Source organism: Mauremys mutica, chromosome 7 (genome assembly GCF_020497125.1).
Source record: "Mauremys mutica isolate MM-2020 ecotype Southern chromosome 7, ASM2049712v1, whole genome shotgun sequence".
Classification (NCBI taxonomy): Eukaryota; Metazoa; Chordata; order Testudines; family Geoemydidae; genus Mauremys; species Mauremys mutica.
In genome coordinates, this window is record NC_059078.1 from 49,807,017 (window position 1) to 49,828,337 (window position 21,321).

The 21,321-nt window shown below is 56.8% G+C and overlaps 1 protein-coding gene across 2 annotated transcripts; it reads right to left on the minus strand.

The window, feature by feature from the left end:
• Nucleotides 1–859: 859 nt before the first annotated feature.
• On the minus strand, nucleotides 860–20,462 carry IFRD2 (interferon related developmental regulator 2). Of its 2 annotated transcripts, none has more exons than XM_045025081.1 (12): nucleotides 20,141–20,462; nucleotides 12,186–12,302; nucleotides 11,680–11,764; nucleotides 10,815–10,939; nucleotides 10,012–10,169; nucleotides 8,407–8,457; nucleotides 7,126–7,307; nucleotides 6,580–6,685; nucleotides 5,933–6,070; nucleotides 5,085–5,213; nucleotides 4,760–4,855; nucleotides 860–3,933 (listed from the first exon to the last, which is right to left on the minus strand). In XM_045025081.1, the coding sequence occupies exons 1-12, from the start codon at nucleotides 20,277–20,279 to the stop codon at nucleotides 3,853–3,855; spliced, it is 1,407 nt and encodes a 468-aa protein (XP_044881016.1). In that variant the 5' UTR covers nucleotides 20,280–20,462; the 3' UTR covers nucleotides 860–3,852. The 2 variants fall into 2 exon arrangements, with proteins under 2 accessions (XP_044881016.1, XP_044881017.1); XM_045025082.1 differs by having other exon boundaries at nucleotides 863–3,933; nucleotides 20,234–20,461.
• Between the last annotated feature and the right edge of the window lie 859 nt (nucleotides 20,463–21,321).

The window sequence follows — 21,321 nt, forward strand, 5'->3', positions numbered from 1 at the left end:
TCAGAAGCCAGGCACTACCTCCTGCACCCCAGGACAAGGAGACAGCGCCCCCTCTCTGTGGGGAACATGGACTGACCCGAGGCCAGGCTCTCTAGGGCCAGGCCCAGCAGTCCTGGCCTCAGGGGGCCATTGCTGGAATGCTGGGGTCTGGTTCAGCAGCAGGCAACCTGCAAAGGACTAAAGGGGGGGGAGGGGTAATGAGAATCACCATCATTACTCCCCCCCTCCACACCCTATTTATTATCCTCTCCAGTCACACCTTATTTATAACCCCTCCCCCTCTAACAGCAGCTTCTCCCCCCCAGCACTATTTATCCTTTCTAAATACAGATTTTGTATGTGACAATAAAGCTGTGCTAGCACCCACCCCCATCAACCCCCTCCCTGCAACAGCCCCATAGAAGCTGGCTACCAGCTGCTTCAAGCAGGCCAGGAAGCTGCTGTGGTTGGAGTTCAGGGCATGGCCCCCACCTGGGCTGGTTCTGCCCCCAAGAGAGAGGCCATGCTCAGAGCCCTCCAGGTGTGGGCACCTGCCAAACAGCCTGAGCCTAGGCACACCCTGAAGCTGCTCTGCCTTTGCTGGGGAGGGCCCGAAGGGCCTGTGAGCTGAAACAGGAGGTGTGCTACAGGGGGCCCAGCTCAGTGGTGGCTGGGGGAGCCTAGGGCTCAGGCCAGATGGGAGGGCAGTTAGACCAGGAACAGCAGCCACTAGAGCCTGACCTTCCATGGCTGCAGAAAGCAAGAGCCCCTGAGGGGTTGTTTGGGCCTTCAGGCCTTTTCTGTGGAGAATCAGCCCAGAGTCTCTTCCCACATGTTACCTGGGCTGCAGGTTGAGAACCACAGTGCCCCTCCCCCCCTTGCCCAGCACCCCCTCCACAGAGTAGGGCCAGGAGCAGAGCCCCAGGTGCGCTGTGCAGGGCTAGGCAGCAGCTCCAACCCCACACAGTGGCCAGGCAGCCCAGACCCTGCCGTGCAAGCCAGGCAGGCAGCTGGGACCCTACCACCCAGGCCCCATGAAGCCTGTGTTGAGAACCACTGCCTTAGCCCCTGGAAGTATTTACTAATGGGCATGGTCCATTCTCCATCCCTTGCAATGGTCAGATCAAGCCAGAGTGTTTTCCTAGCAGCTCTGCTCTGGGGATTAGTGGGGCAGGGCTGGGGCCTGTGTTACACAGGTGGTCAGACTGGATGGAGACAGAGCAGTAGAGAGCTCCCCGCTGGCTCCCCCAAGTGGCAAGGGGCAGCTACCACAGCACAGGTGCAAGAGGCAGGGGAGCTGGAATACTGCCTCTTGCTCCTTTTGCAGGGCAGGGCAGGACTGACCCTGCATGCATGTCAGGGGGCTGGGAGAGGGCAAGGGTCCCATCCTGCACTGCCAGATGCAGACAGGAGGAGGGAATGCCTGGCTCCTGCATGGGGGAGGCAGCCCTGGTGCAGGCAAAGTATATGGTCAGGAGCTGCAGAGATGGCCCTGCAGCACACCGCTCCCCTGAACAGCCCATCCCAACCCAGCAAGCCAACCCACATCCAAAGCGCTGATCACGTCTCCCCAGCAGGGGGTGCTGCCCTACACTTACTGCCTCTGAAATCAGACCAGGCAGCCCAGCCATTTGCCTTTTAATTATCTCTGCTCATCACCCTGTTATAAAACCACTCCAGCAATCCATTCCAGGGAAGCCCTGTAGGATGGGGTAAGCAGCCCAATAGCCCAGGGGGGAGACATCTCTCAGAACAGTAGCACCAGGAGGCCCTAGGCTCCCCTCAGCAAAGTCCTCGTCCTTCCATGATACAGCTGGGCCATGCTGCTGCCCTGTCCCATCTCACTCTTCCCTTGCTGTCTTTCTTCTCCTCCTCTGGCACAGGTGCTGTGTGTGCCCCCCGGCTATGGCAGAGCCCAGCCCAGCAGAGCAACAGTGAGAAGTTGATGTGACCTTCCTAGCCAGAGAGCACCTGGGCCAGCTTCGGCCCCTTAGGCCATTGTGCTGTCAGAGGGAGACCGTAGGGAAGGCCTCAACCCCAGGCGGGGAGCCACCTTCAATGCACTCCAGCTGAGATGCTTCCTGGCAGGGGGTGGCTGGCCCCATTCCCCCAGCTCTGGGCAGAGGCTAGTGGGAGGGGGCCCAACACCCGACAGGCAGGCAACAGGGCTCAGAAGAAAGTGAAATTGCAGCTCTCAGAGAGGCAAGTCTTCATCAGGGAGGGCAGAGGGAGGGTGTTTCCTGGCCTTCCCCCCCACCAGCACTTGCCAAGCAAGGCAAGAGGGGGCACTACAGAAACAGGGGACCCTCCCCTCCCAGCACAGGCTCTAGGGTCCCACCAGGGCTGGCTCCAAAAAAGGCCAGAGTGCCGCCCCAAGCACAGGCTTGGGACGCTGGTGCCTAGAGCCGGCCCTGAGTCCCACTAAGCCTGCCTGTGTTTTGGGGAGCAGGCAGAGTGGGGGGAGAGGAAGAATCACTTCTAAGGCGGATTTTTAAAGAGACAACGCCTGGTTAAAGCGAGCACGTTCCCAGCCCCGCAATGCCTCACTGAGCCTTTACAAAGCTTGCCCTGCCCCCGCCGTGGCCCTTTGCTCCCTCAGCTTGGCGAGTTTCACCTTTCCCACCTGCTCAGTTTCTCTCAGCTCTGGGGTGGGGGGAAGACAGGGCTGGGGCTAGTCCAGGCTGTGCACTCCGTTAGTTATTAGACTGAGTCAGACCTGGCTAACACAGGGTGAGATCTGTCCAGCAGGGACAGAGCTGGGGGAATACGTGCTGGTAGCCTGCACCCATGCTCAGTTCTAGGCCCTGCCTTCTTCATCACCCACAATCCCCATCCTCATCTCCTAGCAGCCAGGGGCCCAGGGCCCCGAGAAGGCTGCCGCTCGCGCCAAGATCTCCGGCTTCTCCCCGGGGTGGAGGGATCCCATCTCCCACTCACCGGTAACACTAGGGACTGCATCAACCCCTCTCAGCAAGCAATCCCCACTGCACGCTCTGCCCTCCCCTGCACCTCGCTATGGGAGATGAACCCCAAGACCCCACCCTACAAAACAAGAGCACCCGAGGGGAGCAGCAGCTCCTCAGCAGTGGCCCTACCCCCATAGGGCCCTGTTAGTTCCACCCTGACGCTGGTTGGGGATTTCTCTCAAACCAGTGGCTGCTGATGGCCCACGGCCCCTTGGGCACATCCTGAGCCATGCCCCTGGAAGGGCAGGGGAAGAGCTGATTGGCCTGTGCACATGGGAGGGGCCCAATGCAAAGCATGTGTGTATTGGGGACAGCAGGGCACGAACACGGGTGCTATGTGGGGGTAACTGAGGAACAGGGAGAGTGGAGGGGGAACAGCCCCTCCAGTAATGCCACACGCTCAGCATTTCACCAGAATTCCCACTTCACCCAGCCAAGCTCAACAGCTCCCACAGCAGGGGAGAGAACAAGACACTCAGCTGAAAATCCACCTCCCCCCTTCCCGCTGCCTCCAGCCTGCCCCCCAGGCTGTGCACTGATTCACAGCATTTCCATGGGACAGCACCTGGATGGTCCAATGTGCTCGCAAGAGTGGGAGGTGGACGGAGGAGGCTAAAATCACCAGCTAAAATGGGGGGCTTCCCCCACACCCAAACCTCGCTTACATTTTTTGGGTTAAAAAAATAAAACCACCCCATGGCCCTCTTGCTGGGATCCACCAGCCATGTCATTTAAATACAAGTCTGTACACGTCTAAAAGCCCCCCCGGCTGGGGGTGAGGGGCATGGCAGGAGCCGATGAGCTGGGAGGGCCGAGAGCCCCACCCCCCAGCTCCTCCCCTGTGTCACAGTGGTCGGGGTCTGCAGTCCGTGGGTTGTCCAGGAGGCGGTGGAGGGAGCAGCCTCTGTCACAGGACATCGGCTCGCTTATCGCGCACACGACTCCTGGCTTTCGTCCGGGCTTTGAAGGCGGCTGAGTTGTACAGGTGCTGGGGGTGAGAGGAGAGGGAACAGTCAGCTGGAGGGGAAGGTACCGGACTGCTGGGTTATGCCATTAGGGCCCATCTACCCATCCTGGCTGGCTGCAGAGCACAAGGCAGGGTTGCTTGTGGGCAGCTCTGCTGGTACCTTCTGCATCCCCAGCCATAGGGCTCCCAGCCCTTCCCTGGGGAGATTACTCCGTCAACACTGGCAGCTTCTTCCTGATATGCCACCTATTAACCCTCTACAGCCCTGCATGGAGCACTCCAGCAGATCCTCTTGCTTCCAGCCAGCACAGTCAGAGGGGGGCCATCCCCTCACCAGAGAAGGAAGCAGCTGCTTGGGCCAAGTGGGGTTCTGTCTCACTCGCTGGGAGAGCCCAGTGACTTGGCCATGCAGCCTGGAGGTGTCCGGGCCCAGTCCCGTGTTAACGGCGCTCCTGGCACTGGACCCACCATCCCAACAGGCCCCGGGAACCTGGCCCCAAGTGGGAAGGGAGCTCCTGGTTCTGGATCCCCAAGGCTCGTGGGGAAAGCTCCACCTGGAATGGGGAGCTGTTCCCTCTGCTCTTCCCAGCCTGGCCACAGGAGCCAGAGATGGGCTTTAGCAGGTTTGGCAGAGTCCTCCCAGCCATCACAGCTCTGCCTACCTGCAGCCTTCTCCAACCCTTCCCTGGTGCCTTCCCGCTAGGCTCAGTGACCCCTCTCAAGGACGGCTGGGAAACCAGTGCTCTGCCCTGCCCAGCACCCCCTGGGACACAGGCAGCCCCTCAGGGGGCGCTGGAGCCAGGGAGAAAGGGACCACAGGCCTGGCTCGAGTCCCTGACCGACATACCTTCTCGAAGCGGGAGATCTTACTGGCTTTGATAGCCGCAGCGTCCAGCACCAGAGGAGGCCCCAGGTCAAAGATCTCACGCAGCAGCTCGTTGTTCTAAGGGCGACATGAGACGAGACCTGTTGGTGCGCCCTCCGGCCTTCACAGGGAGGGAGCAGCCGCTTCCCTGCCACACCCAGCCCCAGCGACGAGCCCCGCCGCCACACACGGTCGCCTGGAGCAAGCCAAGCACCTGTTCAGCAGACACTCCCCCTGACCTGGGAGGGTCTCTGATCCCACCTCCCCCCATCCAGACCTTCTCAGCACCCCACCCCCAGTCCAGTACCTGCAGGTGATGCCTGACCCCGGAGCCCAGCACCTCCTTGAAGGCATTGTACATTCTCCTCCTGACCCAGCTGTCCACGTACATGCACTCCAGGCCAAACTTGATGGTCTCCTCATGGCACTCACCATTCTGGGGGCAGGGAGGTGGCATTAGTGCCTCGCCAGGCAGCCCAGGAGAGCATGAGTCCCTCCCACCCCCAATCCCACACGCAGCCAAGGAGCATGGGAAAGAGCTGCCCCCAGCAGGGGATGCCACTGGACAAAGCACGGCCCATGAGCTCAGCAGCTCCCAGCAGGCACAGCTTAATGGCTCACCCACAGTGCACTGGCATAAGCCAGCTGGAAGTTCTCCTCAGATGTGCAGGCCTCTGTGCCCTGGGGAAGACACTCACCTTGGGCCAGCTGAGGTGCCAACATAGCTGTCAGCCACTTACTATTTCATAATCCCTGCAGACTGGCTGGTGGCGGCCACCCCAGCCCCTTGGCATTCTGACATGCTCAGCCCTGCAACTCGAGTGGGTCACACACTGGGCACTGCTTGACTGAGACACTCAAAGTCCTTAGTGACTGAGCCCTTTGCCAGGGTACACCTCCAACCCCACTGGGGCAGGGTCACCTCAGGGTGGCACAATCCCACCCCCAGAGAGATCCCAGTGAGGTGCCAGCTGGGACCTGCAGTCAGGGCCGGGGCAGTAACAGGCTGAAGGGGCCTAGAGCTTTGTATCCCAACAGAGAACCCTGCCAAGCAGCCTGCTAGCAGGACCCAGGCTGGCCTCTGCCCTGGGCATGCCCGGTTCTAGCACACACATCAGTGAGGCTTCTCTGGGGCTGGCAGGGATTAGTGGGCACCTCTATGAAGTGCAGCACATCGCGGAAGATGGAGCGCTGCTTGCGTCTGTCCGTCTTGGCCCGGTACTTGTTGCTGTCGGTGGCCAGGGCTTTGAGCTTGGTGCACAGCAGGTCCGTGTCCTCGTAGAAGAACTCCTCCTGCGTGGGAGGGAGCGAGGTTGGAGGAGATGAGCAGCCTGTTGGAATTCACCCCACAGCTCGAAGCCTGGCTGAGAACAGGGATTAGCCGTGGCTGGAGTGCTAGGAGGGGGTTAACCTGGAGCCCAGCTGCTGGAATTTCCCTGGATAGGGGCAGCTGGGCTGGGAAGGCTCTCTAGTAGGGGAGCAGGTCTTCCCAATGGACACCACCCACTGAATACATAACCAGCCCATGCCCCTGGGCATCCCCTGCCAGTGACATGGATCGTGGCAGCAGGGGACAGACAGGGACCCTGCCAGGAGCACAGGGAAAGCAAACAGCAAGAGGCGAGAGCAAGCCAGCCCCCTTACAGCAGGAGCCCTGGGCAGGCTTCCCCAGCCAGCCAGCCTCCTCCGCTCCTTGCTATTGCAGCACTGAGCTGGCCACCACGGCTGAGGGCTAGCCTTTCCACATGGGCCCCACTGAGCACTGAGCCTGCCTGAGCCCCAGCAGCGCCCCCGAGACGTACCTCCAGCTCGTGGGCCAGCTCGAAGAGCAGCGCAATGGTCTCGCCCGCCACAATCCGCAGGTTGACGTTGTCGCTGGACAGCAGCAGCGGCAGCTTCAGTAGGTGACTGCAGCAGGAGAGCCAGGGAATCAAGGCAGAGCCAGCACCAGATACGCTGCACTTGCCTGGGCAACTCAGAGGACAATGGGCAGCCAGGGGAGACCCTCTTGGGCCTTGCTCAGGCAGGAGGGAGTGAAGACAGACCAAGGAAACCAGCCTGTCACACTTCCTATGGAAAGCAACTAGCACACTCCTGTGCTACTCTCCAGCCACAATGGAGACTGACATGGCCAGTGCTGGAGTCTGGGCTAGCTCCCCCCATACAATGGATGGGACACTTCTCCGCTCAGTCAAGCTGTTCCTCAGTCAGCCCCACAAGTCCAACCCCCTGCCACCCAGCCAGTACAACAGGACATGCATTGCCCTCTGAACCCTTGGCATGAAAGGGTCAAATGGCAGCTCAGCCCCAGCCCACATCTAGCTCCTTAGCATTGCCAGGTCACTCACTTGTCCAGAATCTTCTTGATCTGGGTGCTGGGACAGATGGTAAGGAGCAGGGACCAGGACTGGAGGGCGTTGCAGTGCAAAGTCTGGAGCAGGGGGCTGTGGTGGGTGGGGACAGAACTGCCCTCCTCTGGACAGGAAGTGCCAAAGATGCCCTCCAGGCAGTTGAGACAGGAAACCAGATCCTAGGGCAGGAGAGAGAGTGAGCACACCAGGGAGTTTCACGGACCGGTGAATCGAAGGGCAGAAATGAGCCCCAGCAGCCTCTGATGAGAGCATCTCAGCTGGGTCAAACACATTTGGGGTCTGCCCATAAGAACGGCCCTACTGGGTCAGACCAAAGGTCTATCTAGCCCAGTATCCTGTCTGCCGACAGTGGCCAGTGCTAGATGCCCCAGAGGGAATGAACAGAACAGGTAATCATCAAATCATCCATTCCCTGTTGCTCATTCCCAGTTTCTGACAAGCAGAGGCTAGGGACACCATCCCTGCCCATCCTGGCTAATAGCCATTGATGGATCTATCCTCCATGAATTTATCTAGTTCTTTTTTGAACCGTTATGGTCTTGGCCTTCACCACATCCGCTGGCAAGGACTTCTGCCCAGCCCAGAAGCAGCCTGTTATCCAGAGAAGCTCCAGGTTCTGTGGCAGAGAAACTCCTTGGACAGGCCTAACCCAGTCATAAGCTGCTGGGGGTGGGGGTGTCTCTTGGTGTTTCCACATTGTCCTGGTCACAGATGAAGAACCAGCCCCAGAGACTGGCTGCCTGTGGATAACTGGCAGCAGCTGGAGGTGCAAGGACATGAAGATGAGGGCTGAAGACTCCCGCATCCTATGTGACATGACAGCCAGTTACCTGGGTCCCTCCTGAGGGTGGGTCTGATCATGGGGGACAGGAGGCTGCTCTCCTCTGAACAGCTGCTCTGGTAACAGCATGAGGATCACAGCCCCTCCCCCACCGGAGGGGAGACATCCCATCACCCAACTAGGCAGAGCCAGGTGACTGGTGAACTGGACATTTCCAGGGCAGGGACAGCAGCCAGGCAGGACAAGCTGGTAGGAAAGCACTGCAGACAAGAAGATCTAAGACCACCTTCCCTGAAGCAGCCACGTGACGAGCAGTAGCAACTGCTGCACCCCTCGAGATGGTGGCAATGGTGGGTCGGTGCATCTGGCTCTGGGGTGTGGAAGGCAGGGGACACCCGACCCTACTGGGGCTGAGCAGACTTCCCTGGCTTTTCCATTTAAAGCACCCATTGGGTGCTATCCCACAGCATAGTTACCTCCACATCCGCAGCAGCGATGTAGCAGCACATACCCAAGGCCATGGCACACTAGACAGGAAGAGGAGTGGGTTATGGAAAATCATGCAGGGCCAATCCCTGCCCCTAGGTCCCAGTGCCTAACTCCTTCCAAGCCACCCTCTGGTAAAACCCTCCGGCGCCACGAGCTAACACAGGCACCTTTGCTCTAGGGCTTGGGTGCCTCCTCTCCTGTGGAAAATGTTCACACCAGGGCTTGCGCTGGCTGATCTGGCCCCGTTCCTGGCCTCCATGGCTCTTGGCGTGCCCCACACTGGCAGAAAGCAGGGGGCACAGAGCAGAAGCAGACTTTGTTCAGGTGATTTCCTGCTGGTGGCCAGCCTAGGAGCTCTCTCTCCGCCACGCAGGCACAAGGCAGGGCAAGCTGCCCTCATGCTGCCTGCTAGTGTTATGTCACCTGTGCCCTGCAGGGACCCGTCTATGGACAAGACACTGGTCCAGCCTCCCAGGCCCAGTCGATCCCTGGCCTAGGAGCATGCCAGGGAGGAGGCCAAGCGGGGGCAGTTGGGTTGCGTGATTCCATAGGGCCCAGGAATCTGGGCTGACACTGAACCACTTGAAGTCAGTAAGGCCGAGCACACCACACAAGCAGCACTGCTCAAGGTGGGGGGTGCCATCTCTGGGGGTCGGGGAGAGGCTAGGAGTGTTACAGCCCAGCTAGGGAGCCCTGGATCTGCAGCCCAAGCTGGAGACACTTTGTTCATACCCTGGTGCTGGCTAAGAGTGCGGCTGTTACTCCAGCACGTTCCAAAGCCGCACCCCGTGGCACGTGAAGCTAAGGATTCAGCGTGGTCAGGAGCCTGGGCACCCTGTGACCATGGCAAGCTGCAGTCTGATTCCTAGCAGAGCACAGATTGGGGTGCCGCCCTGATGGCCTGAGGGACAGCACACAAGGCGGCTCAGAAGGGAGGTCTCCTGTCTCTGCATCCCTGGGGCTGGCCCGCCTGCTTTGATTCCTCTAGCCCGTGTCCCTGGATCCAGATAGGTTGGACGGAGGGGGAAGGTCAGGCCTCCACGTCTCAGTTCTGGAGAGTTCCCTCCCACTCCCGAATGGTTTCATCCCCTGGATCACGGAGCCAGCTTTGTAGACGAGACCACCGACAGAGCAGAGATGGGAAGAGAACGGGGATTCAGGGGAGAGAGGACCCTGTCCCAGCCTGTCCTCTGACATAGTATTGAGTCTGGTCCGTTCTCCCGGGGGCCAGGTCTGCAGGCTCAGTGTAAGCGAGTCCAAAAGCAGGTTGGCCAAGCCAGGACCGGCACTCAGCCTGTCTCAGAGCCACATCTCCCCATCACACCCGCAGCTGCATTCCTCCCTGTAGAAGCTGGAACTGGTAGAAAGCGAATGCCACGTTCCACAGCCACTGGTCAGTTCCACACATTCTGTGATGATAACCCAGCCCCAGTCCTGCTACAAGCCTAGAGTTAACCCAAGACAGACCCAGGTGCCAGGGAGACCCAGCTCCACACCGCACACGGCTCTCTTTAAAGCACATCAGCGCTGCTCTCTGCTCTGCGCTCCTGGAACCCAGCTGGGCTCCCGTGTCCAGGAGACTTGCAACTTACACTCTGGCGAGCGATGGGGCTGGCCGAGGAGTCAGTCAGGATGCTGATGAGGAGGGGCTTCAGGCTGCGGAACACTTCCTCCCCCTCGGGGCCCGAGCCCATCTGAAGGCACAGTAGTGTGAGAACGCTAGCAGCTAGAGACTGCTCCTCCCCTTTACCTGCGGGGCAGGAGAAGAGAACCTCCATCAGCCTCAAGATCTTCTCCCTTCCTCCACCTGGGAGGCCACCTCAAGTGCCAGAGCAACAAAGGGCACATACATGCAACCAAGGAACACGCAGCGAGGTGCACCGATACCCCTCAGCTGCTGGATGGAGGCGAATGTCCAATGCAGGCAAAGCAGAACTTTGCTCAGCACTTCGGGCTGGTCTCCTGAGACTGGAGGGGACTCTCAGCCAAGCTGATTTCTTTGATAGATTTGAGGTTTTCAACCCGCCCAGAGCAGAGTGAAGAAAACCAGTGCTCCTGCTGTAGGAGCTGAAGACAGAGTTAGCTCCTGCATTCCCTAAACTGCATTAGGGGCTGGCCCAGGCAGGCAAGGGAAAAGTAGGCAAAGGTTTTGTTTCAAGGGACTGCATGTTCTGCTGGTTGTCCCCCTTGGGTCTCTCTGCTCCTGCTACTTACCCCACCCCCCCTGCAGCTGATGCTCTGGGGGCACTCCTGCTATGATCTGCTGAGATGAGGAGAAGATGTAGGCTGCAGATAAAGACTGGTTTCACGCCAAGGGGCCGGATCTGCAGGGAAGATGGTGGCCCCACCGCTACGGAGGGCCTTCCCAGGGCTGGAAGGGCAGGGGTAGCCTTACCTTTCTTCAGGCACTTCTCCAAGGAGTCTGTGAGTGTGAGCCTGCGTTCCAACAAGAAGTCGAAGAGCGTCTTGGAGGAGAAAGCCAGCCGCAGGCTCTCCAGGGCTACCTGCCGGGTCCTGGTGCTGGAAAAGATACCCTGTGCTAGACATTGAGGGCGAGGTGGGGACTTGAAAAGGCTGGCAAGGGCCACCCCATCACCTAGACCAGCTTCCTTGTAGGCAGGCAGCCTGGGCGAGGGGAAGGAAGATATTCTGGGGCCAGTCCCAAAGGGCTGAAAAACTTCCCAAGCCACGGAAGCCCTGAGAAAAGGGTGAGTCACCATTCCAATGGGTTCTTCTGAACAGGGGGTGCGGAGCACACCCCTTCCAAGGCCAGCTTACCCCTCTTGAGGGAGGTGCCCAGCCCAGCAGGGCTGCAGAGTAAAGGGGGTGCCAGCTATGATTACATGCTTCTAAGGGTTGCTCCACAGCAGCCCAGGGGAGTCCTGTCCAGTCTGGCCTTGCTGCAGCTAGAGGAGGAACAGAAGTACTTTCTCTGGGGCTGTACAGGATAAGATCCCAGGGGAGCTGCCTATGCACCGTATCTGCCATGGCTCCCATCAGGGATGAAATCCAGACAAGCTCTCAAGGCTCCTCCCTGTCTGGCTGAGCCCACTAGCATGCTGCACCTACTAGGAGCAAAGGGTCACACAGAGCTCCCGACACCTACTGACACCCATCGCAAGGATTCTGGAGAGAAGGGCGAGAGAGGAGGCGAGAGCTCCCAGTACAGCTGAAGCACGCTGATCATCTGTGCTTTCCCCAAGGAAGGGCCAGGGCTGAGGAACAGGAGGAAGCCTTGGCCTGGGCCATCCCAGTCTTACCTCTTGTCGGTCACGTTGTCAATGCACTCCTTCAGTTTGTCTTCCACCTCCTCCTGCTGGGCCTGCTCGTCCACAGCATCACTCCCTGCAAGCAACAGCCAGAGTCAAACACCGAGCAGCCAGATGGACCCGTTCTTCCCACCTCGGGCCCCAGTGCCAACCCCCACATCCAGTCCCAGGAAGAAGAGTAGCAGCTGTGCCACCTGGCACCCATATGCTTCATACACCTAATCAGAACCACTGACACTGCGGGGCTGACCTGGAGGCAGCTCCATGGTCAGCTAGAGCGACTGGGCCTGGGATAAGCCCTTGCGCTCCATCAGTTAAAGTCCTTTACACAACTGAGGCCTGGAATTTCCTGCCCCCGCGGCGGGGGGGAAGATGCTGGGGAAAAGGGAGGTTCTGGTGAGACAGAGCACTCTGTTGTCACGTGCTTGGTTTGCTCGTCTGGCCACAGGTTCTAGCCAGCTCTTCTGCACCCATCATGCCCCCTGCTTCTCACTCACCGGTCCCCTCCTCAGCGACGCTGGTGCTCTCGCTAGCACTGCTGTAGTGACTCAGTACTTCACTGGCTGCCTCATCATCGCTGGCCTGGGACTCTGCCTTGGCGCTGCTCCGAGCTCCTGGGGAACCAGAAGGGGAGGGGGCCGGGGTTAGGTCGACAGGGGCAGCCGCCAGAGAGAGCAGAGCCCCATACTCCACTCCTGGAGAGCCTTGCTTGTTCCATTAATCACCTTCCTACCCTGCCCCAGCAACCATAAGAAATACGATCCTCCTTCTCTGGGATCTGCCATCACTGAGCTAGCTGGCCCAGCTTCCTGTAGCGGCCAGTAGCTTAAGGTGTGCAAAGGCAGACTGAACGTGCCCATGTAACATGCCAGGGAAGCTTGCAAAAGGATATCTAGTCAATTCCCCCTCCACTCCCCTGGATCTCCCATGTCCCCCATCCTCTGCCCATTAAGCCTCACTCACGAGTCATCCAACTCAGGCTGCCAACTCTGCCAGGCAGGGACCTAGCTGTATGCCTGCAAAGCGCCATGCCTCTCAACATGCTGTGCGGGCGCCACATGCCTCTAGCCAGCTGTACTGTGACTCGGGGTGCCAGCTAGATCCCCACCGGTGAGGAGTCTGTCCCGAGGGCTGGGTTCAGCGACCCACACGCCTCGCTACTATTGCCACAAGCACTGATGGGGACGGGAATATTAGCTTGCACCATATGTAGCCTGCAAATAAGGAAGCAGCAAGTGTCTACGCAGATAGCAAGGGAGGATATTGGCAAATTACCAACCCCAATTTAGACATGCTCTGCCGATAAAGAAGCGAGACCTGGAGCCTCTGATAATCAGCACCATATGGAAAGGGGACAAGGCGCAGGAGACGAGAGAGAAGGGAGCCAAGACTGGCCACAAGACAGCTTGGTATGTTGCTATTAAGAGTTCAGTCCATCCCAGTCCAATCCATCTTCTCCCTTTTTAACTTTGATTGCAAGTTCTTTGGGGCAGGGCCCATTCATGGTTTGTGGAGCACCAAGCGCACTGACTACACGCTCAAGTTAGCTCATGAACAACAAGCAGCACCAGTTACTCTGCATGGCAAGCACAGGAACCAGGCAACAGGCCAGCAGGATCATGAATGGCCGAGCTGATCCAGAGCAGCCTCTGAGCACATGGACAGCGACTGGGGGGGGCGGGGGGGAAGACGCCAGTGGAGGAGGCAGCAGGAGTGTTGATGGAGCGAGTGCTGAAGGCCAGGATTAAGTGCCCACGCCTGACCTCCCTCTCCCTCTCGAGCCACTGAATTGGTGCTCCCCACACAGGATTGTGTGTCCTGGAGGGGTTGGCTGGGCAGCTTGGTTTTCAGCTGGCCCTGGGGCATGAGAGCGCCAGAGCGGTGCTTTGGAGAAGTGGTGCATCTCAGTAACACACTGGGCAGCAACAGGAAGCCAGCAGCTGCCGTGGAGAGATAAGTGTCTTAATCATGTAAGTTCACAGAGCCAACTGTCCTCCTTCAACCCCACAGAGCAAACCAGTGGCGGTCCCCAAGAGAGTGATGAAGAGTACAAGCCAGACTGGCCAAAGGCATGGGTCCTGCAGAAAGCTGGACATCACAGCGAGGATGCTCCAGAGGCTAAACCAGCTAGAGACATCACAGGTAGCCTTCAAGTGCATCTCTTCCTGAAACAGCTGTGATCCCTGGAAGCCCAGCCCTTTGCAGACTGAACCAGCCTCAGTATTTCCCCAAGGGCAATCTGGATCCACTCCCCTTCAGATTGCCCCATTGCCCCTCCCCACTTGAGGCCTGACTTGAGGGAGGGGGGACATTGCTCACAGCTGGGAGCTTAAAGCCACTTTGAGTGTTAAACCAGCCAGTGCCAGCTCGGCACACACCTGTCAGCTCTTTAAAGCCCAGCACTTCAGAAGAAGCTGGAAGAAGGCCAGGCAGAGAACACTGCATGGAGAGTTTGCCTGCACCCCTCCCCCCATACGCAGGTCAGTGGTGGTAGACGTGACTGCACTTTGGGATCACTGGGGGAAGAAGTGCTATACACATATTAGAGGGTAGTTTGGAGGAACCCTGCTGGAGAACTGCATGGAGTGAACCTTTAACCCAAGCGGGCTCCCATAGTGGGAGTGCGGCGCATGCACAGACTGCACCAGGCACCTCCCCAGCAAGGCCAGAGGCACACAGGCCCTGGAAACTGTGTGCTGACGCAGCACAAGAAAGCTGAGCTGAGTGGTAAACAGAGGCTTGCTCACCTTACATGATCCCACACAAAAGCGGACAAGCTTCGTGGGAAGAGAGTCAAAGCCTCTGCTGCTATAACCAGAACAAAACAGCACCACATTAAGTTACAGCGACACAACTAAGCAGGCAGCCACTGCCAAAAGAGGTCAGCGGTAGAGCAAAGGAGTGCTGGAGTTCGGGGGGGGGTGGGGGGGCGATGCCTGGATTGGGGTGCAGGAGAGAGAAGGGGAACAGGGACTGGGGCACAGGCTGAGGCAGAAGGATGCTAAGGAAGGGGAACTGGGACAAACCTTTGGGTTTTATTTTTAGCCTCTTGCTAAGGCACAAGGATTAAGACCAGAAGGCAGCTGGTATATCGAGTCCTACTCATCACAACAAGCAGAGCACCAGTGACATGCTACTGAAAGGTTAATATTCTTCGGGCTCCACGCCTGCTGCAAGAACAGCGTGGCACTGAGCGCCTGAGCGGATTGGCAGAGAGATGAAAGCATAGTGCTGAGCACACAGCCCGCCCTCTCAGTGATCCCTCCCCCTGGAACTTGCCAGCAGGGTGCTGCACAATGCAGTGGCCAGGGGGAAAGGCAGCAGGTTGGGATCCTTGGGAAGCAGAGTCAGCATGTCCCTCACAACAGGGCACATGGGGGTCATGGGCCTTTCAAACCCAAACGAGACACAAAACCTGTCCTGAGCCCCCTGGGCTAGTGAGAGACACACGGAGCAGGATGGGGCTCAGATCTGCTCCTGAGAACAGCCCACTCCATGCAACCTTCTGCATAGAGCTCTGCAGAGCACATGGGTGAACTTTTACATGCTCAGCTAGCTGCTGTTGTGGTTAAGTGCCCGCAATTTGCCCCTCATGCTGACGCCAAGTATCAGTACAGGGAGCTCTGTCAGGTGAGCAATAAAGACAGCTCTAATGATACACCCAACACATGGCAAGGCTCATCCCCCTTCTCAGCATCAATCTCTCATGCCTCCCAAGCAGGAGAGAAAGAGAGAAGCCCCCTTTGCATCCCCCTTTTCACCACAGCCAGGCGTGCATGGACCCACCTACTACTAACAGATTTGCATTCTGAGATCCTCAGAGGGAAGTCTCTGTAAAATGGCTTCTAGCCAAATGGCCACTTGCCAAACCAAGATGGGGCTGCCCGAGCAGAGCCCAAGAACTGCCTATTCCCAGCAGTACAAGCAGAGGGCACCCTGCTGTGGATTTCAGCAAAAACAGCCCCCAGATCTTATCCTGCACCCTCATCTTTTGCATTGCTCTCTGGCTATTAGATTTAGCCCTTTGGCTAATAAGTACCTAGAAAATTACTCCAGCCCTGGTTAATAGCCTATGTTTACATGTAGCAAACATTTAAAACCACGGTATATCCATGTTAGAGAATACCACGTTCAAATCCAGCTTTGGTAGGGGAGTGTCTGACATCTCTGTTGAACACAGTTGCTTAAACTGGTTGTTTGGAGAGTGCCATGTGTATCCAGGTTCTACTACAACCTAAAGAATAAGCTGTGCCATTGGCAGGGGCTTCCCATGGTTTGGGGTAGATCCACATCAGCCAGACCTTCCAGGTGATCCTACAATGCCCAGGACATCAAACAGGTGTTTGCCCAACATTGGATTCCAAACTAGTAAGTAAACAGCAGTCTGGCACAATTGCATTTGTGTGTATTTGGAGTACTGCAAACAGCTGCACAGGTGAACGTGCACTCATCCAACACACCTGCAGAAGAGACACACTGGGCATGCCTCTCTCACAGCTGTGAAGAATGGAAAGCTCCAGGCTGGGTCAGGGACACTGCAGTGCCCAAGCTGTAAAATTCATCCCACTTAGTGAAGTTGTTCCCTTTGGAATAACCTCACTGAAGAGTCCCCCATAACGCCAACTATGATGTGGTCCGCAAAGAACAGAAACATGGCTAGCAACACATTCCCCAGCAGTCACTGAACTGCAGACAGACAGTAACGGCTTCCATGATTTGTCCACTCAAAGATTTGTCTCTATAAGTGAGAAGTTTTACTACTGCATTTTACAGATATTGAAAAAAATACATCCAGGTATGTCTGCTCCCTTCTCTTGATCTCACAGCATATCTAGTCTTCAGTGTCTTCCAGATGCTAAGCTACCTGAGGCAGAAACAGGCTACTTTTGCATGGCATACAGCATAGATCTCATTGTGGGCTCTTCAGTAGCAGCAAAGAACATGAAATGGAGATGAGCTGGAGTACCTGATTTCAGAGGAGATGCACGCACAGAAATAGCACAACAAGTGTGGCTTGCAAAACAGCTACAGCTTTGTATAACAACCGTGACAAATTCCCACCTGGAAGCTCTTCCTGTTTGCACCCAGGTATCAGAAAACTCCAGTAGCTAGCAAGCACTGGCTAGGTAACAGACACATTGCTTCCTTTTAGTTCAGACATAGGCTGACAGAACGTACCCTACTTGTAGTATTCTTTCATGCAAGGATGCTGCTTAGGAACAAGATTAAGAGTGAACTGGAAAGTGAAAACGGAGCTAGATAAAACAGAAATGTGCTTTGGAAAGAGGGATTTCAGCACAGAAATAAGATTTAAAAAGATGCTGTCAACTTGAAAAAAGTCACATTCCTGTCAACTTTTTTGTTAAACCTATTATACAGTTACTAACACAAAAAATGCAGAGAGAGGCTTTTTGTTTGTGTTACTACAATGCCTAATGCAATGGGACTTGGTCCATGACCCAAATAATATGACTAAAAATGAAATATGAGAGAATAAATTCTCTATTTACCCCAGTGTACTTTGTGCATTTGACAGCACTAGTGACTAGTCAGTTTCCATTTCCCATATATAATTAATTTCTCCCCTGCTGAAAAGACCTTTGAACAGAAGCAGCAAGCAGAGCAAATGAACTCTTACATTTTTTAAAAGAGAGGAAATTAGACAAAAGCGTAGGCATTACTGGAGGAATCAACTAGGGGAAAAGCTCTTCTTGACCTGCTGCTCACAAACAGGGAAGAAATAGTAGAGGAAGCAATAGTGGATGGGAACCTGGGAGGTAGTGACCATGAGATGGTCGAGTTCAGGATCCTGACACAAGGAAGAAAGGAGAGCAGTAGAACAGAGACCCTGGACTTCAGAAAAGCAGACTTTGACTCCCTCAGGGAACTGATGGGCAAGGTCCCCTGGGAGAATAACATGACGGGGAAAGGAGTCGAGGAAAGCTGGCTGTATTTTAAAGAATCCTTATTGAGGTTACAGGAACAAACCATCCCGATGTGTATGGCAGGCAACCAGTTTGGCTTAACAGTGAAATCCTTGCTCATCTCAAACACAAAAAAACAGCTTACAAGAAGTGGAAGATTGGACAAATAACCAGGGAGGAGTATAAAAGTATTGCTCAGGCATGCAGGAGTGAAATTAGGAAGGCCAAATCACGCCTGGAGTTGCAGCTAGCCGGAGATGTTAGGAGTAACAAGAAGGGTTTCTTCAGGTATGTTAGCAACAAGAAGAAAGTCAAGGAAAGTGTGGGCCCCTTGCTGAATGAGGGAGGGAACCTAGTGACAGAGGATGTGGAGAAAGCTAGTGTACTCAATGCTTTTTTTGCCTCTGTCTTCACAGACAAGGTCAGCTCCCAGACAGCTGCACTCTGCAGCACGGTATGGGGAAGAGGTGACCAGGCCTCTGTGGAGAAAGAAGTAGTTCGGGACTATTTAGAAAAGCTGGACGAGCACAAGTCCATGGGGCCGGATGCGCTGCATCCGAGGGTGCTAAAGGAGTTGGCTGATGAGATTGCAGAGCCATTGGCCATTATCTTTGAAAAATCATGGCGATCGGGGGAGGTCCCGGATGACTGGAAAAAAGCTAATGTAGTGCCCATCTTTAAAAAAGGGAAGAAGGAAGATCCAGGGAACTATAGGCCAGTCAGTCTCACCTCAGTCCCTGGAAAAATCATGGAACAGGTCCTCAAGGAATCAATTCTGAACCACTTAAAGGAGGGGAAAGTGATCAGGAACAGTCAGCATGGATTCACCAAGGGCAAGTCATGCCTGACTAACCTAATTGCCTTCTATGATGAGCACATGGGACATATCTCCGCTTACTTCAATTTTCCCCCCTTGTTGTTCACCTTTAAAACTAGGTTCAGTTCCCAATTTTTTTTTTCTTTTTTAAAAACCACATATTTGAGGGCTCCATTTTGGCAGAAAGTATGTACCTAACTTGGGAGAAGGAAGCAGATCACAGCTGTCCCCATCTTTAATATGAGGTGCTGTATGCCAACTACACTTCTGGGTGCTTTGATTACAGTAGAACATGCATGCTGGAATCTGTAGTCTTCACAGATTGCAAAGCAATATTGAAGATGATCTTGAGCTGCCCTGATTTAGCAGGCATACCCACTGCCCCCAATTTAATCTTAAAAGTCCAAAAGCGTTATTTTGCTGTTGGATTTATATTTTTAGTACTAAGTCAAAGTTTGAGCAGCCTGTAAATGTATCATGCAATTAATCATTTTTAAACAGATGCCCTGACCAAGTACCACCACAAGGGGACAGTCAATGCACAAAACAGCAACAGAACTGCAGGCAGAACCAAGTGTATTTGCACCTGCTGTTTCAATTACCAGGGCCCTAAATGAATAGGAAAGGCAAGATTTGTTCAGCTAAGGAGACTTCAGTCAACCACATCAAGAGGAAGGATGGACAGTGTCTAGCAGATAGGGTGCTAGTGAGAGATTTGGGAGATCTGGGTTCAAGTTTCTGTTCCTCCACTGATTCCCTGGGTCAGTCATTTAAGCCACGTCTACGTTACAGGAAATAGTAATGTCAATGCAAACTGCAGTGACAGAAGGGGTTTTTCCCTATGGTGTAGTAACTCCACCTCCCTGAGCGATGGAAGCATTCTTCTGTCACCCTAGCCAAGTCTGCACTGCAGGGGGGAGGAGGGGTTAGGTTGGCATACCTGGATTTTTCACACCCCTGTGCACCATAACTACATCAACCTCAGTTTTAGGTGTAGACCAGACCACAGTCTCTGTACATTGAAGATAACAGCATATTATTTATTGTGGAAGCACCTAGAAGTTCCAGGCACAGATCAGGCCCTCACTGTGACAGGTGCTGCACAAACACAGGACAAAATGATAGCACCTGCCCCAAAGTGCTTCCCCCATTGCCAGTCACCCCACCCCCAGTCTGAGCAGTAAGTTCAGTAAGACCACGTGCAGCCCAGCCCAGAACTACTGCTGGGAGTGGGCAGCCCAAGCAGGGTCACGGGCAGGGAGGGCAGCAGCCTACAGGTCTGTTTGGGGGGGGGGGTGGGCACTGTTTGAGGGGGGGAGTGGAGTTTACAGTGGGCCATGCAGCCCTGCCTAGAAAGGCCTAAGGCACAGCAGGCAGAGCCTGACCGGGTCCCACCTAGCCTGCCCCTTGTGGTCTCTGGACACCAGGCCCTCAGTGGGCACGAAAGACAAGTCCACTCGCTGCAGCCAGTCATGGGAGATTCACCCCAAAGGTGCCAGCCAGTTTGCCAGCCCGGTCCCGGCCCCGCACCCGCTGCCAGCCGGCCCCAGCACCCCAGCCACGGCACCACTCGCACAGGCAGCGGGGCCAGGGACCTAGCGGCGGGGGCGCTTCAGTAAATCGGGGCCGGAGAAGGGGGACCACGGTGAGTGCCCAGGGCACCCTCCCTACAAGGGAACCCGGCCGGCCAGCTCCACCCCCGGGCACCCACCTCTCCTGCCACCTCGACCCCGCAGCCCCTTCTCCGCGCACCCCCGCTCCGCAGATCCCCGCCAGGCAACCGCCCGCCCCGACGGGGACTCACCGCGGCCGCCCCGACGGGTCGCGTGCGCCCGGCGGGAGCGCGGCATGGCGGGCCGGACCGGGCGCTCTCAGGGGGCGGGACGGGGCCGGGGGCGGCCGGGGCCAGGCGCTGCCTGAGAGGGGAACCACGCGGCAGTCGCCGGCGCCACCATCTTCCCTCGCTCGCGGGCGGGGCACTCCCGGCCACCGCCGCCGCGCCGCGCTGTCCCCTGGGAAGCGCAGTCCGCGAGGGGGGGTCGCCGCGGCTCTCGCGCTTTGTGACAGGCGCCCGGGACTACGCGGCCCATGATGCTCCGCGCCTGGGTACCGCTGCCTGGGACACGGACTACAAGTCCCTGCAGCCGCCGCGCGCGGACCGGAGCCGTGTTAACCCTTCCGCTACGGGCGGCTCTCCTGGGGCGTGTTTCACGCTCGGGGAGATGCGAAGCCAGCTGCAGAGCGGTGCCCATGGGGCTGCGTGGGCGGGGGATCCGGCCTGGGGAGAGCTGGGACAGCAGCAAAGTGCTCTGATCTTTGCGGGACGGATCTGGTGGCCGGCTAGCATCGAAATGCGCAGCCCCAAGCCCGGCCCCAGCACCCCAGGCAGGGCTGGATTAACTCTCCTGTGGGCCTGGGGCTGTTAGATTTTGTGAGGCCCTTGGGGGTTTGGAGTGCGGAAGTGTGCTCAGGGCTGGGGCAGGAGATTGGGGTGTGGGAGAGGTGGGGCCAGGGATAGGCCAGGGGGTTGGAGTGTAGGCTCCGGGTGGGAGTTTGCGTGAAGGAGGGGGCTCTGGGCTGAGGTAGGGAGTGCAGGGTGTAGGTTCCAACCTGGAGGTGCTTACCTCGGGCAGCTCCTGCTCAGCAATGCAGTGGGGCTAAGGTAGGATCCCTGCTAGTCCTGACTCCGTGCTGCTCTGCTCCCTGAGGTGGCTGGCATGTCCAACTCCTAGGCAGAAGGGCCAGGCCAGTCTGCGCAGTGCACGCTGCCCATGGCCACAGGTGCTGCCCCTGCAGCTCCCATTGGCTGCGGTTCCCAGGCAATGGGAACTGCAGAGCTGGCACTGGGGGCAGGGGCAGCATGTATAGAGTCCCTGAATCCCCTTTGCCTAG

Excerpts from the sequence above, each read along its gene's own strand:
- IFRD2 (XM_045025081.1), bottom strand. The coding sequence starts at position 20,279 with ATGCCGCGCTCCCGCCGGGCGCACGCGACCCGTCGGGGCGGCCGCGGT. Across the intron at positions 11,765-12,185 it reads CGTCGCTGAGGAGGGGACCG|GGAGTGATGCTGTGGACGAG; the intron begins GTGAGTGAGAAG and ends TGTTGCTTGCAG. Across the intron at positions 5,214-5,932 it reads ATGTGCTGCACTTCATAGAG|AATGGTGAGTGCCATGAGGA; the intron begins GTGCCCACTAAT and ends CCCTGCCCCCAG.